The 16,197-nt window shown below is 52.9% G+C and overlaps 1 protein-coding gene across 5 annotated transcripts; it reads left to right on the top strand.

The window, feature by feature from the left end:
* Positions 1–3,378: 3,378 nt before the first annotated feature.
* ASGR2 (asialoglycoprotein receptor 2) lies at positions 3,379–16,102 on the top strand. 5 transcript variants are annotated; one of them, XM_041772412.1, is made up of 10 exons: positions 3,379–3,440; positions 4,246–4,427; positions 4,718–4,901; positions 9,659–9,778; positions 9,986–10,081; positions 10,497–10,568; positions 10,667–10,753; positions 10,845–10,990; positions 14,702–14,808; positions 15,038–16,102. In XM_041772412.1, exons 3-10 carry the CDS (start codon positions 4,778–4,780, stop codon positions 15,192–15,194), a joined length of 909 nt encoding a protein of 302 aa, XP_041628346.1. In that variant the 5' UTR covers positions 3,379–3,440; positions 4,246–4,427; positions 4,718–4,777; the 3' UTR covers positions 15,195–16,102. The 5 variants fall into 5 exon arrangements, with proteins under 5 accessions (XP_041628346.1, XP_041628347.1, XP_041628344.1 ...); XM_041772413.1 differs by lacking the exon at positions 3,379–3,440 and adding an exon at positions 3,982–4,105 and having other exon boundaries at positions 14,745–14,808; XM_041772410.1 differs by lacking the exon at positions 3,379–3,440 and adding an exon at positions 3,984–4,105.
* The last annotated feature ends 95 nt before the right edge of the window (positions 16,103–16,197 follow it).

Genomic DNA, 16,197 nt, shown 5'->3' with positions numbered 1-16,197 from the left:
CCTTCCAGAACTCCTACGAGGAGGATGTTGGTTCTCCACGTTGATCTTTTATGTTACCTGTGGAGGTTCTACAGGGCGAATAGAAGAAGAGACTGTTCTCCTCTGACGTTTGAAACCACTTGAGAACTAGGACACAGTAGACAGTTATGTGGATATTGAGATGTTGGCTGTATTGCTGATAAGCAGGGAAAGGTGGATTTGGCTTAAAATCTTAAATCAAAACTGACAAAATAGGGACACTTGAGCGGCTCAGTGGCTGAGTGTCTGCCTTCAGCTCAGTGCATGATCCCTAGGTCCTGGGATCAAGTCCCGCATCGGGCTCCCCACAGGTAGCCTGCTTCTCCCTCTGCCTGTGTCTCTGCCTCTCTCTCTTTCTCTGTGTCTCTTATGAATAAATAAACAAATCTTTAAAAAAACCCGACAAACAATGAAACAAAACAAAACAATTCTTAAATCAAAAGGACTTGTTAAGATTTCATCCAAGAAAAAAAAAAAAAAAAGATTTCATCCAAGAATTAGGCAGACCTATCTGCCCTGTAGCAGAGCAGATTACAAGGTGGGTGGGAGGCAGCTCCACAAGGCATGCTTCCCTCCCTAGGTGGGAGTGCAGGGCTAGGGGGCTGAGAGGAGGCCCAGAGAATTTCCCTGATGAAAAATATATATAGAAATATGAGGCCAGGGAAAAAAGTCCTCTAACTCAGCTGTTTTCTCATTAACAAAACTTTTCTTTTTGTTTCTGTCCTTCTGATCACTCTCTCTTCCTCTCTCTCTTTCTTCGCACCCCCCCCCCCAATCCCTTCTCTCTTTTTCCTGGAAGCTTTCCTAAAATTTATTTTCCAAAGCTCCTGCTGATTTTTTGACTTCAGCAATATTATTATCATTTTTAAAAAATTTTCAAAAGCTCTTTCTTGTTTTCTGAACAAGTAACTAGAACAGAAATACAATGGGAATTCTGATTGATTCACAATGTGAATTCAGGAAACCCAATAGGAAAATAGATGAAGGATATGAGAAAGCAGCTCACACAAGGGGAAACCCAGATGACTAGTACCTAGTTGGAGAAGTGTCCAAGCCCACTCTTAACTAGAAATGTGGAATTTGGGAGTTGGAAGAGGGCAGTAGATTGGTAGCAATTGGGAAGTTGAATAATATCAAGAGTTGGGAAGGATGGAGAAGAAGGTGGGGTCCCTAACTGGGCTGGTAGTGGGGACATCACCCAGCACAGCCATTCCGGAAAATTGCACCCTGATGGGTCTCAGTGAAATAGAGCTTGAGAATGCTTTGCAATCTTGCAATTTGACCCCAGGTGTACTTCACAAGGGAGGTCTCCTCTAGATCCCCATCTCTAGATCTCTGCCTTTAATAGCAGAGATAAGAAAGAAAGGTAATTTCTGGGTTATTAATACTCTCCTAGAAGGAGCAGGGACGGAAGATGCCGTGAGGGAATGTGTAGGGGAGGCGGAGGACCTGGCAAGCAAAGAAAGAAAGGGAAAGAAGGTGACTAAAAAAATATTGTGGATATGATCTCATCCGTGCAAAAATGTCCATGTGCTTGGAATTAAGTGCGAGAGTTTTTTTTTTTTTTTTTTTTTTTTTTTATGATAGCCACACATACACACAGAGAGAGAGAGAGAGAGAGAGAGAGGCAGAGAGAGAAGCAGGCTCCATGCACCGGGAGCCCAACGTGGGATTAGATCCCGGGTCTCCAGGATCGCGCCCTGGGCCAAAGGCAGGCGCTAAACTGCTGTGCCACCCGGGGATCCCAAGTGTGAGAGTTTTCTGTGATGACCCAGTGCTTTCATTGTTGGGTAGGGCTCCAAGAGAACTTCTTACGTGGGTCTTCATGGGATCATGATGGGAACCATGAGTGTGGTGTTAATTGTGGTTATTGGCGGTTGGCAACCTCTTAGGGTTCATTACTAGGGAACTGGGTAAATAAAGCACAATCAACTCCAATCCATGCCACCCTGGGGTTCATAGCAACAAGCCAGATTGTACAAATAGCAACACGGACAGATCTTAAACACGTATTGTTGGATGAAGAAGGTCAGGAACAAAAAGATTCATAAAAGTTCCATTTATGTAGATAGCAGAGAGACACATAGACTCCAGCACGTATTTTACAAAGGTTCCCATTGAGGCATACTCTTTGGGTCACCTATGGATGCAAAACACACTAACCTCAACTTCTGTGGCTTGAAACAAAGGACTACTTGTTATGTCTTAAGGTTCAATGGGGCTGGAAATTTGGGTAGGGTGAGACGAGGTGGTCCACGTCGTATTGGCCAGGGTTACACACGTGGGGGCATTCAGCTGTTGGCTGTGCTGGGCTGGAAGCTCCTGGAAGGCTTTGTTGACACGTCCTCGGGCTTCCGTGCTCCTCTGTGTGGTCATTCTCTCTCTGTCTCTCTATCTCTCTGTCTCAATCTCCAAATCTTGTCTTACTTCCCCACCTCCAGCCCAGGCCTCTCTCTCTAGCAGGAGAGCTGGACTTCTCTAAAGCATGGAGGCTGGCGTCCAAGGCTGAAAACTGAACCTTCCAGGTCTCTGAAGGCTGAGCCCAAAACTGGGCTCACTTCTAGCACTTTCTACTGGCCACAGCAAGCAATGAAGGTAGCTCAGATTCAAGGGGAGGGGAAACAGACTCTGGCTCTTCAGGCGGCGGCCGGTGTGACTTGCATGCATGGCAAGGGAAGAAGCTGACTGCCACCGTCTTTGGAGACTGCGCATGGAGAGTAGAATTGGTTTGGGGGAACAGGATAGAGGAGGGAAAGTAGGAGGGGAGATTGGAGGAAGGTGGGGCATCCATGAACCCAGAAATACGACTAACCTGACTTTCTGTGCCTGAGGTCCTCCACCACCTAAAAAAAAAAAAAGAAAAAAGAAAGAAAGAAAGAAAGAAAGAAAGAAAGAAAGAAGAAAACCCCACCTAAACCAGTATCAACCAAATAAAACAGGATTCCATAACCCAAATCAGAAAAACCCAATAGAAAAGTGACAAGACCATATGATACCTTCAGAAATAGTCCAAGGACATGTCAACTTTTGGTAAAAATTAAGATGCTGAGTTTCAAACAGGGAGAAAAGAGGCAAGGGATGTCTCTCGTGTTCCCTGTCCTTTCTCACCAGGTTGGGGGTGGGCAGTGGTGGTTGAACCCAGAAACTTGGAGTCAATCCAGTTGAGGTGTGTGGCCAATGAGAAAACCCCTTTCCTGTCCCGATTCCCAGATGTCAGTTGGTCAACTTTGGCATGGAGTAGATAATGCACTTGGTCAGCTCTTTTTTTTTTTTTTTTTTTTTAAAGATTTTATTTATTTATTCATGAGAGACACAAAGATAGAGCCAGAGACACAGGCAGAGGGAGAAGCAGGGTCCCTGTGGGGAGCTCGATGCAGGACTTGATTCCAGGACCCCAGGATCATGCCCTCAGCCGAAGGCAGGTACTCAGCTGCTGCGCCACCCAGGTGCCCCCATCACGCGGGTGCCTCATCACCTTGATACCCCCATCACCTGGGTGCCCCATTACCCAGGTGCCCCCATCACCCGGGTGCCCCATTACTCAACCTTTTCCACAGGACTGTGAAGACCTCTGTCTTATGGCCTGACTTTCCCCCTCTTTCCCCTGATTAGCTTCTCTCTGCCCAGGGAAGGTCACTTACTCTTCCTGAGGGCCCATTCCCTCCCCTGGGCAGTGGGGGCCACAGAGGTGCCCACCACCGGGGGGGGGGGCGTGTTGGGACAGTCACATGTAGATGACTTAGCACAGGTGAGGACGGGGCTTGGTGAAGTTCCATCCCTCTGCCCAGGGAGGGCCGCTTGCTGCCACCCGGTGCCCCTGCCCTTATGCCCTGGTCCTTGAGGGGCTTTATTCCCAGGAGAGGGAGGTGAACCAGCCCAGAGCTGGGGAGCCCGGATGCTGAGCCTGCACATTGGGCAAGACCAGAGAACCGGCCCCTGTGATCCTGGCCAGGATATTTGGAGACACCAACAGTTCTGGGAACTCCTGGGACAGGAAGCGAAGGGGGGAGGGGCAGAGGGGAGCCCAGTGAACTGCACCCCAGCGCCCCCGGACCGGACTCCTCCCAAACTTGCAGTGAGGAGCGAGGTAGCTGGCATGTGGGGGGTTATGGGGAACAGGCCAGGAGACCCCTTTCTCTGGGAGGAACAGACACAGTCATGTCCTCCGCCCCCGCCACCCTTTGCCTGAGTTCCAACCCCATTTCCCCTTCTATTTACTGTCCAAAGTCCCAGGGGCAGCTGATGCCAGGTGAGAAGCACTCGGACACTCGGACACACGGGCTTGGGGTTCTCGCCCAGACCAGCCACTCCGGGTACCCCTGCCCCACTTCTCCTGGCTCTGGTGCCTCCTTGTCCTGGGGCCTGGGCTGCGTGAGGGACCTGGGAGTCCGGCCGCCCTACTTTAACAGGTAACTAAGGTTGGGGAGGCAGGTGGCACTGGGGATATTTGGTGTGGAGGAGACCCTAGTTCAGGGGCAGCGGGAGCCGGAGGGAGGAGTGGGAGGTGGCTGAGTCCACAGGAGTGCGGGAGGCGGGCTCCTGGCCATGGCACTGCCAGCCGAGCAGTCTCCCAGAAGGGACAGGACCCAGCTGTGTTTCAGCCCCACACTCACCTCCAAGCTGAAACCCGACCCCAGGGGTAGCCTGGACCTGCTCCCACCCTCCATCCAAACCCATCGTGGACCTCTGCCGGCATTAGCCTCCAGCATTAGCCAGGAGCCCAGCCTCAGCTTGACCCAGCTCCTGCCCCGGACCCAGTATGGCCAAGGACTGCCAAGACATCCAGCAGCTGGACTCTGAGGACAGCGATCAGCAGCTGGGCAGAGGTGAGGGGCCGGGTCCTTGCGGGCATGGCCCCAGGAGAGAAGACCGGTTCTGCAGAAGTGAGTGTCTAGTTTCTGGGGTTTCATACCTCCTCCGAGTAGCTGCCGGTTGCTCTCTTGCTCTGGGGTCTCTGTCACCTTCACCGGTGACCAGGGACCAGACTTCTCTGGGTGTAGGGTGCCTGTCTCCACTGCTTGCCCGCTGACCTCACCTTCCTCTCTACCCCGGGGACCCCAGGAAAGGGTGTCTGCCCTGAGGCGAGGGACTAACTGGAATGTTGGACACGGCTTCCTCCTCCTCCTCTCAACCTGAGCAGCATGCAAGCACATGTGTGCATGTGTGTGCATGTGTACATGTGTGCATGTGTGTGTGCGCACGCACATTTCCTCCTAACCTGAGCAGTGTGTGTACGTGTGTGTGCCGTGTGCATGCGTGCCTGTGTGTGCCAGGAAAGCATGTGCAGCCAGGAGAGTGTGTATGTGGGGGGGAGCTGAGGGCTGGGCACAGCACGATCTGGGCCCTCCACTCCATTTCCCTAAGCTCCCAGCCTAGATCCTCCTCTAGCAGCTGCAAGGAGTGTGGTGATGGTGTGAGGCTTGCGGAGACAGGGGGCTCAGGGAGGGACCCTCATTCCCAGGGCTGGTGGACAGCAGGGGACCTGGTGCCCTTGCAGGATGGGGGGGTGGATGGGAGCTGATTAGGGCAAGGGCAGCAGGAGGGGTAGGTGTTCCCACCACGGCTCCTCCTTTCCTGGTAGTGAGCTGGGCATGAGCAGGGACCACTCCCCACGAGATCTCCTGAGGGGGCACCAATTCCCAGTTTAAGCAGGAGGCTGGGGCAGAGCCTGGAGGTCTTGGATTTCACGGAGGAGGGCGCTCACCCCAAAAGGCCTGCTGGGCAGCAAGGCAGGAGACAGAGGCACACAGTGACACCCACACCCTTCACCTGCTTTCCCAGGACAGCTTGCACTCTTCTTCGTGCTCTAGATGCCTAGTTTTCAGCCAGTTTGGAGATGTTTTGGCCACTCTTTCCTCAGCACCCATTTTCTGCCTCCCTCCCTGCTCTGCTCTCTTCTCCTTCAAGGACTATAATATTCGGGGTCCAACAGGTTCACTGATGACCTCTGCGTTTTTTTAAAGTCTTTTCTCTCCCGGTGTTTCTTTTTATATCGTTAATATTGCTGTGTCTCCAAGTTCACCGATCTTTATTTATGTCAAATCTTCCACTCATTCCACCCAGTGTATTTTCCATTTCAGACACTGTGGTTTTCATGCCTAGGAGTTCAACCTGGGATGTTTAAGTATCTTCCTTGACTTGTGCTCATGTCTGTGAACAGCACACAGTTATATTATCTGTTTTAATGTCCATGTCTGCTAATTCTAGCACCTGTGTCCATTCTGGGTCTGTTTGTTTTTTAAAGATTTTGTTTATTTATTAGGGAGAGGGAGAGAGAGAGAACGAGCAAGGGGAGAGGCAGGGGGAGGGAGAGTGAGAAGCAGGCTCTCTGTTGAGCAAGGAGCCAGACATGGGACTCGAACCCAGGACTCTGGGATCATGACCTGAGCTGAAGGCAGACGCCTTACCAAGTGAGCCATCCAGGTGCCCTGGGTCAGTTTCGATACATTTATTAACCTTCTTATTATGAGTTGTGTTTTCCTGCCTCATTGTATGCCTGGTAATCTTTGATTGCGGGCTAGACATTGTGAATTTTACCACATTGTGTGCTGGATATATTTCTATTCCTCTGCATAACCTTGAGTTTTCTTTTGGGGGTGCGGTTAAGCAACTTAGTCAATTTGATACTTTTGGGTTTTGCTTTTATGATTTTTTTAAAGAAAATCTGTTACTTTATTTTTTAAGTTTATTTAACTTTTTAAGTAATCTCTACATCCAACGTGGGGCTTGAACTCATGATCCTGAGATCGAGAGTCACATGCTCTTCATCTGAACCAGCCCCTACATTTGCAAGTTTTTTTTTTTTTAAGTAGCCTCTACACCCAACACAGGGTTTGAACTCAAGACCCTGAGATCAAGACCTGATCTGAAATCAAGAGTCAGATGCTCGACCATCTGAGCCAGTCAGACGCCCCTGCTTTTATGATATGTTGGGCGGGTCTGGAGCACTCCCGAAGCACCATCCTGGGGCCTGTCTGTGTGCTCAGGATGTTGCTAAGGTTTGGGGGGAGCTCTTTGCAGACCTCCCGGATTCTGTGGGCAGCTCTCTCCTCTCTGACCCTTGCACTCCCCAGACTCTCAATTTCATGTCCTCACCCCAGGGAGTCAGCCTGCTGGGCTTTGCTTGGATTTCCCCTCCCCGCTGCCTGGCCTGAAAACTTTCCCTTTGCAGCAGCCAGAACCACTGGGCTCCTCTCGTTGTTCCCTGTCTCTCAGGGATCCTCCAAGCCCTTTGTTGCTTGAGATCCAAGTGTCTTGAGAAAGGGTGGCTTCTCATAGTTGTCTTGGTCGTTTCTGGTGTGGAGGGTGGATCTAGCCTCTGGCTTTCCACGTCCGTCCGGCAAACCTATGCTTTTACCTTCAAACTTGCCTGGCCCGCAGTTTGTGTGTTTTACTTCATTTTGTTCTCAGAACAATCCAATCTGGTAGCTACTCCTTTTACCCCCATTAAAAAAATATATTATTTATTTATTTGAGAGAGAGAGAAGAGAAAACATGAGCTGGGGAGGAGCAGGGGCAGAGGGACCCCCAATGTGGGACTCAATCTCAGGATCCCAGGATCATGACCTGAGCCGAAGGGAGACACTTCACTGGCTGAGCCACCTAGGTGCCCCTTCTTACTCCCATTAAAAAAAATTGTCCTGCCTTCATCCCAGGGTATGATCCTAGTCCTGGGATCGAGTCCCACATTGGGCTCCCTGCATGGAGCCTGCTTCTCTCTCCACCTGTGTCGCTGCCTCTCTCTGTCTCTCATGAATAAATGAATGAAATCTTTAAAAAAGTTGTGATAAGAATACGTAATATGAGTTCTGCCCTCTTCACAAGTGACTCAGGGTGCCAACGCAGGTCGTGAGCTCCAGTACAGGTGCAATGCGGTGCCTGGAACTTATCCATCTTGTGTAACTGAAACTTTATAGTCCTTGAACAGCAGCTCCCCATTTCCCCAGACCCTGGTGACTACCATTCTACTCCTGATGTCTGTGAGTCTGGCTTTTTAGCTACCCCTTGGAAATGGACACGAGGACGTTTGAGGCACCCGGAGGCCAAGTGACTTGTCCGAGACCTCAGAGCTAGTTGGTGGCACAGCGGGACTCAGCCACAGGTGGTCTGATCTCAGGCCTGCAGGCACAGATCACCGAGCCAGCCCAGAATTGGGGTTCATAGATCACAGGTCAGGTTGGGAAGCAGGACAGGGGCCTCATGAGTAGACAGGGTTGGAGAGAGAAGCTGGACTGAGCCCTGGGGTCCTAGCTGGATGGGGATGACTGTGGTCAGCAAGAGCTTCTGTGTGGAGAGAAGCCCAGGCGATGGGACGGGTGTGAGGGGAAGGGGTGACAGGCACAGGGGAGGCTGTACCCAGAGAGGGGAGCGGGCAGTGGAGGGGTCAAAGACATGGCCTCTGTGAATCAAGATGGGGTCCTGAGTGTGTCTGAAGTGGAGGATGGTGACAGTCATTGGTGTAAAGATCTCAGGAGGTCTGGGTGATCCCGCACAGGGAGTGCCCACTGCAGGATGGTGGCAGGAGGTACACTGGGCAGAGGACTCTGGGCCCCTGACCGACTGGCCCAGGATGGGATGAGGATATGGGAAAGTGGGGTCTGAGGCAAAGAGGAAGCATCTTGTTTGCAGGTGGATAATGCAAACTCAGGAGCTTCAGCGGGGAGGGCACACTGGCCAGGGGCTGGGGGGTGGGGAGCCACCCAGTGCCTGTGAAACTGCAGGTGTATTTGTGAGTGTGTGACACTGTGTGTGTCTGTGTGTACGCGTGTGAAGATGTGTCAGCGTGTGCTACCACACAGGAGAGTGTGTACGAGACAGTGTGTGTGTTAATGTGTGTGAGTGTGAGAGTGTTAATGAGAGTGTGTGCCCATCCTGGGTGTCAACGTCCCACTGCTGGTGGCCGGCCACATAACCCGGTCCCAAAGCGAGGGTGGCAGGGGCCAGTGGGGATGGGACCATGCGAGGGGCAACGAGTGTGCATGCAGCAATGTGCATGCCTCAGTGTGTGTGTGTGCACAGTGTGGAGTGTGAGAGCAAAGTGAGAAAAGCATGTGTGTGTGTGGGGGGGTCAGGGGTTCATTCTGGCTAAGGGCAGGGAGAGGCTTCTGCAAGGTGCTGAGGCTAGAGGGGAGAGGTCGCCAGGGAGCAGGGGTTCTGGTGGTTCCAGGGCGGGGGTGAGGATGGGAGCAGGGATGGGGGGGAGGGGGTGGTGGGATGCCACAGGACAGGGCTGAGAGGGCTGACCTGGGGAGTGGAAGGCCCAGGAATGAGGGGTTTGCTCCTGTGGGGACTTTCTGAGGGCCCAGGCATGGGTGGCAAGAACGCAGGGCCTGGCCTCTGGGTCCCCAGGTCCAAGCCCGGGGTTTTGCACACAGGTGATGTGACTACCCTGTGCCTTCATGTTGCACGCACCTGAGTTGCTGTGTGTGCACATCTGCATGTGTTCACATGGGGGTGAGTGTGCAAATGTGTGCAATGCCTGACCCCTGGGGTCAAAGCCCAGCAACTCCCCCCACAGCTCACCCCCATCTACCACCAGGGCTCCACTTCCTCAGACCTCTGTCTCCCCGATGCTTGCACGTGTCCACTGTCCAGGTCGGCCGGTCCCCTTGCTTCTCCTCTGACACCCCATCTCCTGCAGGGTTGCCTCCCCACCGGCCCCTTCTGCTGCAGCGTCTCTGCTCTGGATTCCGCCTCAGTCTGCTTGTCCTAGGCTTCAACGTCCTGATGCTGGTGGCGATCTGCGTGATCGGGTCCCAACGTGAGGGTCGTGGGGTGCCGTGGGGGATGGGGTGGCGCCAGGGGCCTACGATGGCTCTGAGAGCTCTGAGAGGGGCCAGAAAGAGGCAGCGCTGGGACAACCGTGGGGGCGGGTGATGGGGCGGAGCGGGGCACGTGGCTGGGCGTGGGCTGTCACTTGGGTCGCTGCCCTCTCCACTTTGTCCTGTTCTGCCTGCCTCCCGGCAAGGAGCTCAGCTAGAAGAGGACCTTCGGATCCTCAAAGAGAACTTCAGCCACTTCTCCTCAGGGGTCCTGATGGAGCTCGGTGTCCTCCTCTCTGATGGTGGGTGGGTGACTCCCCGCGGCTCATCCACACCGGGTTTGCTGGGAGCCCCAGGCCGGGTATGCAGGGTGGGGGGCCCAGCCGGGAAAGCTGGGCGAGGCTTCCAGGGATGCTGACCCCTGGGCTCAGGGGCTCGGAAGGATGGACAGGTAGGCGAGCACGGTGGGGGTCCGTGCCAGGTGGAGAGAACAGAATCTGTGAGGCCGGAGGGGACTGTGACCCCTTGCAGTGTGGCAGGGGCTGGGTGGGAAGGAGGCAGGTCTGTGCCTTGCAAAGTCACTGCGGGGACTTGGGCGGGGGAGTCGGGGCGGAGGTCACGGGAGCACTGGAGTGAGGGTGAGTGAGGGTGGGTGAGGATGGAGGGAGCTTCAAGAGGTCGAAGGGAGGAGGAAATGGTTAAGCTTTCCTTTTTCAGGGAGCGGTGCCAGTAGCCAGCTGACCTCTCTGGAAGCCAAGCTGGAGAAACAGCAGAGGGACGTGAAGGCAGGTCAGACACCCTCCCGAGTGCGTGCAGCGTGCGTGTGTGTGTGCGCGCGCGCGCATCCCCAGCCAGCGCGCCGCATCACACCCTCCCTGGTGCCCTAGATCACGCCACCCTGCTCCTGCACCTGAAGCACTTCCCCTCGGACCTGCGCATCCTAACGTGTCAGGTGGCGTTCTTCCAGAGCAACGGTAGGGATGGAGGGGAGTCCGCAGGCCCCGCGTGCCCGCGTCCTCCGTGCACCTAATCCCCCCGCCCCATCCCCTCCCCGCCCCCCCGCAGGCACCGACTGCTGCCCGGTCAACTGGCTGGAGTACGAGGGCAGCTGCTACTGGTTTTCCCGCTCCGGGAAGACCTGGGAGGAGGCCGAGAAGTACTGCCAGCTGGAGAGTGCGCACCTGGTGGTCGTTAACTCCAGGGAGGAGCAGGTGAGACTAGACCCTTCCCAGGGTGCAGCTGGGAGGCTGGTCCCGCTGCTTTATTGTTATTTGGGAACCAAAGGAAGGGTCCAGAAGCAGAAGTCCAGCACAGCCCTGGGAAGGCTGTGGTGAGACAGTCACCGATTCTAGGAGGTGGGGCATTACAACCGGGAGCTGGGGGTGGGGGGTGGGCAGGTGAGCGGGTGACCAGCGACAGGTCAGGAGACAGGATCCAAGGGCCAGGGGCTTGGCTGAAGAACACAGTGCAGACGCTCAGTCCCTTCTTGCTGGATGTGGGATGAGGGGGTCACTGAGTATAAGGGACCGCGTGGGCAGGATTCCCAGGGACACACCTGCCGTGGGTGAGTGGGTCCCTCTAGAGCATTCCAGGTCTCTCCTGCCCACTGCCCCCAACACCAGAGTTCACCACGGACAACCAAGCTGTTAGGGTAGGTAGTGGACTTTTTAAAAAACGAGGATATGACTGGTGATAATCACTGAGTCTTTGCTCTGTACCAGGCAGTTTCTTTTAAAAAAGATTTTATTTATTCACAAGAGACACACACAGAGAGAGAGAGAGAGAGAGAGGCAGAGACACAGGCAGAGGGAGAAGCAGGTTCCCTGCTGGGATGTCAGACTCAATCCCAGAGTCCTGGGGTCACGCCCTGAGCGGAAGGCAGATGCTCAACCACTGAGCCACCCAGGTGCCCTATGTTTTTGATTTTTAAAAACTGATTAAGAGTCTTCTTTTAATAGATGTGTACCTCATTTATGGTTTTTTAAAGATTTATTTATTTATTTATGATAGACACGGGGGGGGGGTTGTGCAGAGACACAGGAGGAGGGAGAAGCAGGCTCCATGTCGGGAGCCCGACGTGGGACTTGATCCCGGGACTCCAGGATCGCGCTCTGGGCCAAAGGCAGGCGCCAAACCGCTGAGCCACACAAGGATCCCCTACGTTTTTTTTTTAATAGACACATTTAATCTCAAGCCTGTCTTCTTTTCTGTCAATGTCCTCCGTTTGTTTCCTCACATTTGTTGTGTGAGATGTATTCTTTTTTGTTTTTTCCCCTATGGTATCTCCAACTAGGTGTCACTTATTTTGGGCTATACTAGTGATTACTGTGATAATCTTAAACAATGGGCTGAGATTGATTAGCTTCAAAAAAAAAATCAAAGATTTCATTTGACTTTCCATATGAAGAAGGAAACCAGCCCGCTGATTCTTCTTCAAATGTCTCCTCTTTTTGGAAGTAGGTTCCACACTCAATATGGCTTGAACCCTGGACCCTGAGATCTAGAGTTCCATGTTCTAGCGAGTGAGCCAGCCAAGTGCCCTGCCTCGTTCTTTTTTTAAAAATTGAAAAATAATCAACATATAATGTTGTATACGTTTGAGGGATCCAATGCGCGTAGTGCAATGTGATTGCTCCATAGCATCAGCTAACACCCTTAGCACGTCATATAATTATCACTTTTTTCTGGGGAGAGCAATGAAGATCTAGTCTCTTGGCAACTTTGAAGTTTCTAATGTCTCGTTCTTTCTTCTCTGAGACTCTGTAAGCATTTTGCCTGAATAGTTGGAGTCTTTTCTGTCTTTGAATTTCATTAGCCTCATCCAGATATATCTTGCTGTTGCCCCTTCTCTCTGTATTTTGGCCCTGGGGCCAGGAGCATCCTCTTAATTCGTACATTTTGGAGGTTTCCTAAATTCTTAAATATATATTTTAAAATATTTTTGAAAAAAATTTGAACATTTCTTTTTTTATTTTTTCTTTGAACTTTTTTTTCTTGTGTGTTCTCTTTCTTTCTCTGGAACGGGTCATCCAAACATCCCTCTGTTGTCTGCTGCCCACAGCCATTGCTCCTGTCTTTTCCTTTCCCTCTGAGCTGCGGTCTTGTTGTCAAGCTCATCCTTCACACCCCAGACTCACCTTTCTGCTGAGTTCCTAGGCTCGTCCCCCGTGGCTCAAATCTTTCTCTTGGGTTTCTTCCCCTCACTTTACCATGGTGTCATCTTTCCTCTTGGAGGTCTTCTTTGATATTTTATATCATTCATCTCCTCTTTAATTTTTTTTCAAGATTTTATTTATTCATTTATGAGAGACACAGAGAGAGGCAGAGACACTGACAGAGGGAGAAGCAGGCTCCCTGCAGGGAGCCTGATGCGGGACTTGATCCCAGGACCCTGGGGTCACACCCTGAGTGGAAGACAGACGCTCCACCACTGAGCCACCCAGGTGCCCTCACGTCAATTCTTTTTTTTTTTTTTTTTACGTCAATTCTTAATATCAGAGTTCTTGCTTCTTCCTTGTCCTCCTCTTCATCTTCCTCCTCTCTACTTTTTGCATAAGTTCCATGATAATCCCCCCTCTGCCATGTTTATGAATGGATGCCATTCTTTCTTGCCTGTTGTTTACCCAGGAATAGGGGAGATGAATTCTCCTGGACTGTCTTCTCCAATCATCTGGCACTATTGATTCCTCCCCTCAGTCTTCAACACAGAGGGCTGGATATGGCCAATTTGTGTTCCATTCAGTTATTCAGCTTCCGGCCGTGGCGGGAACAGGGGACGGGGCAGCAGGTGGCAGTGAATAGAATACCTGGGCTCCAGCACTTTGCCTCCAGCTCTGTTGACTCCTGTGAATTTGTGAGGCAGCCCCACAGCCTCTGAGGGCCACTCCTCCAGCACAGAACATGGTCTGGTTTGCAGGATTCTGGAATTTGAGGGCACTGCCATACCTGTGCTCACAGGGGGTGGTCTGCAATCATTACTGGGTATCTAGGAAGCAAATGGAATTAGGAAATTTCCCTCCAAATGGGATCGTAGACCCTCCACTCGCTGAGGGAAGAGTGAAGCGGGTATGTTAGTCCAGCTACCCCTCTGTTTCCTTCCTCCACACCTTCCTTCTGTCACCCTCCCAAACCATGGGGCTTAAGTCCCATCTGTAAAGAGAAGGCCACTGGTGGGGGGGGGGGGGGTTCTGTTGACCTAGGGGGGGTGTATGAGTCTGGGGGAGCTGTCTCAGGGCCAATTTCTCCCCAGTCCCTGCCCATACAACCCGAGCAGCCTCCTATTTCCAGCCCAGATCTTGGACCCCATGTAGCCAAGTTGGAGTGGGCCCAAGCTTGGAGGCTCCAGAGCCTGGCAAAACTCTAGAAGTGACAGCTATGTAGAGAAGCAGGGGCAGGGACCCATGCCCCTGAGAGGGGAGTGACACCGAGATCGTGAAAGGGCATTGAGTTCCACGGGGGCAACAGGGACAGAGGCCAGAGTCAGGATTCCAAGAATTTGAGGTGGTGGGCAGAGGACAGCAGAGGATGAGGGTTGGGGTGGCAGCTGTGAGCTGGGAATGAGGTGGGGCGTCGGTCAGGGGGCAGCGGTCACAAACCCTGGTGGGCCCTGGACTTTCTGGGCTCTGCCGACTACTGCGAGTCCCCTGATCTCACATGCGAAGTGCAAATCACCGGGGTACCTGATTTAGAGAGCTTTCTAAGGATCGAATAAGATCATCTTCGTAAAGCACTTCGCACGAGTCTTAGCCCCGCAAAGTCCTCTAAACCCTAACTCCTGTTCCAGAAGAAAAAGCAGGAACAGTTGTGTAGGGAGCTGAGGCTTCAGCCTGGGGATGGATGGAGCTGGGCCTGGTGGAGGCAGCCACAGCTACTGTCTGCTCGAGCTTCAGAGGATTGGAAGCTTCCCCCCACCTGTCTTCCAGAAGTTCATCCTACAACACACCAACCCCTTCGATACCTGGATAGGTCTCACCGACAGTGAGGGCTCCTGGAGATGGGTGGACGGCACCGACTATCAGCAGAGCTACAAGTAAGTGGCTCCCCCTCCGCTTTGTTAGTTTGGCCTGGAGACAGCCACCTGGTCTTTTGCCCCTGTCCCCGCCCATCCTTCCCTTGGGGCCCAAATTCCCCAAGCCTGTCCCTTCAAGGCCGCAGCATTCACTCCCAGGACCCTTCCTCCTCGGCTGTGCTCTTCTGAGGTGGGGGCTGAGGGTTGTGGGGGTGGGGGCCAGAGCTCGAGCAATACCCTGCCTTCCTAGGAACTGGGCGGCCACCCAACCAGACGACTGGCAGGGCCACGAGGTGGGCGGAGGTGAAGACTGTGCTGAAGTCCGGGCCAATGGCCGCTGGAATGACAACTTCTGCAAGCAGGTGCAGCGCTGGGTGTGCGAGATGAGGCGGAACGTGACGGGTTAGGAGCCCGTCCCCCCGCCCCGCTCCCAGCTCTCCACTGGGGGTTTCAAAGGAAGGAAAAACAGAGGTGGAGTGGGGTTGGGGCACAGTGGAGGGGGGGCCATAAGCATCTGGGACCCCCAGAGACACTGCAGTCCTGCCTCCTTTGGCAAGTCACTGTTCTGGTTATAATGTGGAGCCCGCTCGGCAGGGTACAGAGAGAAGATGCAAGTACTTGGAATTGTGTGAACTGGTAGTTCAGGACTGGGAGATGTGGGGAGCAAAGGGGAGGGGGTTTCCTGAAGAGACACATTTAGTCCTTGATGGCTGCTCCTTGAGACTGATCCTGAGGGATGCAGGTCAGGGAGGCTGGGGGGGGGGGGGGCTTGGAGCACAGATGCTCTGCTGGAGGCCGTGGGTGGGGGCAGAGGGCCTGGGGAACAACTCCCCCCACCCCTGTGGGATTTTCTGCAGAAGAGGTTTCGGGGAACAACGGTGCTCTCCCCAACCCTGGGGGCGATGGCCCCACTGCCCAGCCTGTGGAAAATGCTCACTAAGGAAAGGGGGGTCCAGGGTGCTGTGCCCTGTCTGCAGTGGGACCTCCTTTTCGGACTCCTAACAGCACTGGGTGTCACGAGCCACCTCCATAGTGGCCACATTGCACCTTGCAAAATCATTCTGAAGCTGATAATAAGAGGCTCTTTAGACAATTCAGATTTGTTGTTTTATTTTTTACTACACAACCAGTACCTACTATTAGTAAAAAAAATGTTTCTCTGTCTCACACACGCGCGGGGATGCTCCTCATGCCTCCCACTTCTCCCAGAGTTAACTATCTCGTGGCCATTGGACTAGTCAGGGCTCTCCGAAGAACCAGCAGGGTGTGGATGTGTATGTAGGTGTGATTTATTAAAGAGATTTATTACCAGGAATAATACACGCACATGGAAATCTCTTTCTTGCGCAACTTCTGTTTCCTCTGAAGTTAATAATTGTTTCACTTAAACATTTTTTTCTTTATATGCCT

Source organism: Vulpes lagopus, chromosome 10, assembly GCF_018345385.1.
Source record: "Vulpes lagopus strain Blue_001 chromosome 10, ASM1834538v1, whole genome shotgun sequence".
NCBI classification, from domain to species: Eukaryota; Metazoa; Chordata; class Mammalia; order Carnivora; family Canidae; genus Vulpes; species Vulpes lagopus.
The sequence above is the reverse complement of the archived record's forward strand: the minus strand, read 5'-3'. Positions and strand labels throughout refer to the sequence as shown.

Excerpts from the sequence above, each read along its gene's own strand:
- ASGR2 (XM_041772412.1), top strand. The coding sequence starts at position 4,778 with ATGGCCAAGGACTGCCAAGACATCCAGCAGCTGGACTCTGAGGACAGC. Across the intron at positions 4,902-9,658 it reads AGAAGACCGGTTCTGCAGAA|GGTTGCCTCCCCACCGGCCC; the intron begins GTGAGTGTCTAG and ends CATCTCCTGCAG. Across the intron at positions 10,082-10,496 it reads CGGTGTCCTCCTCTCTGATG|GGAGCGGTGCCAGTAGCCAG; the intron begins GTGGGTGGGTGA and ends TTCCTTTTTCAG.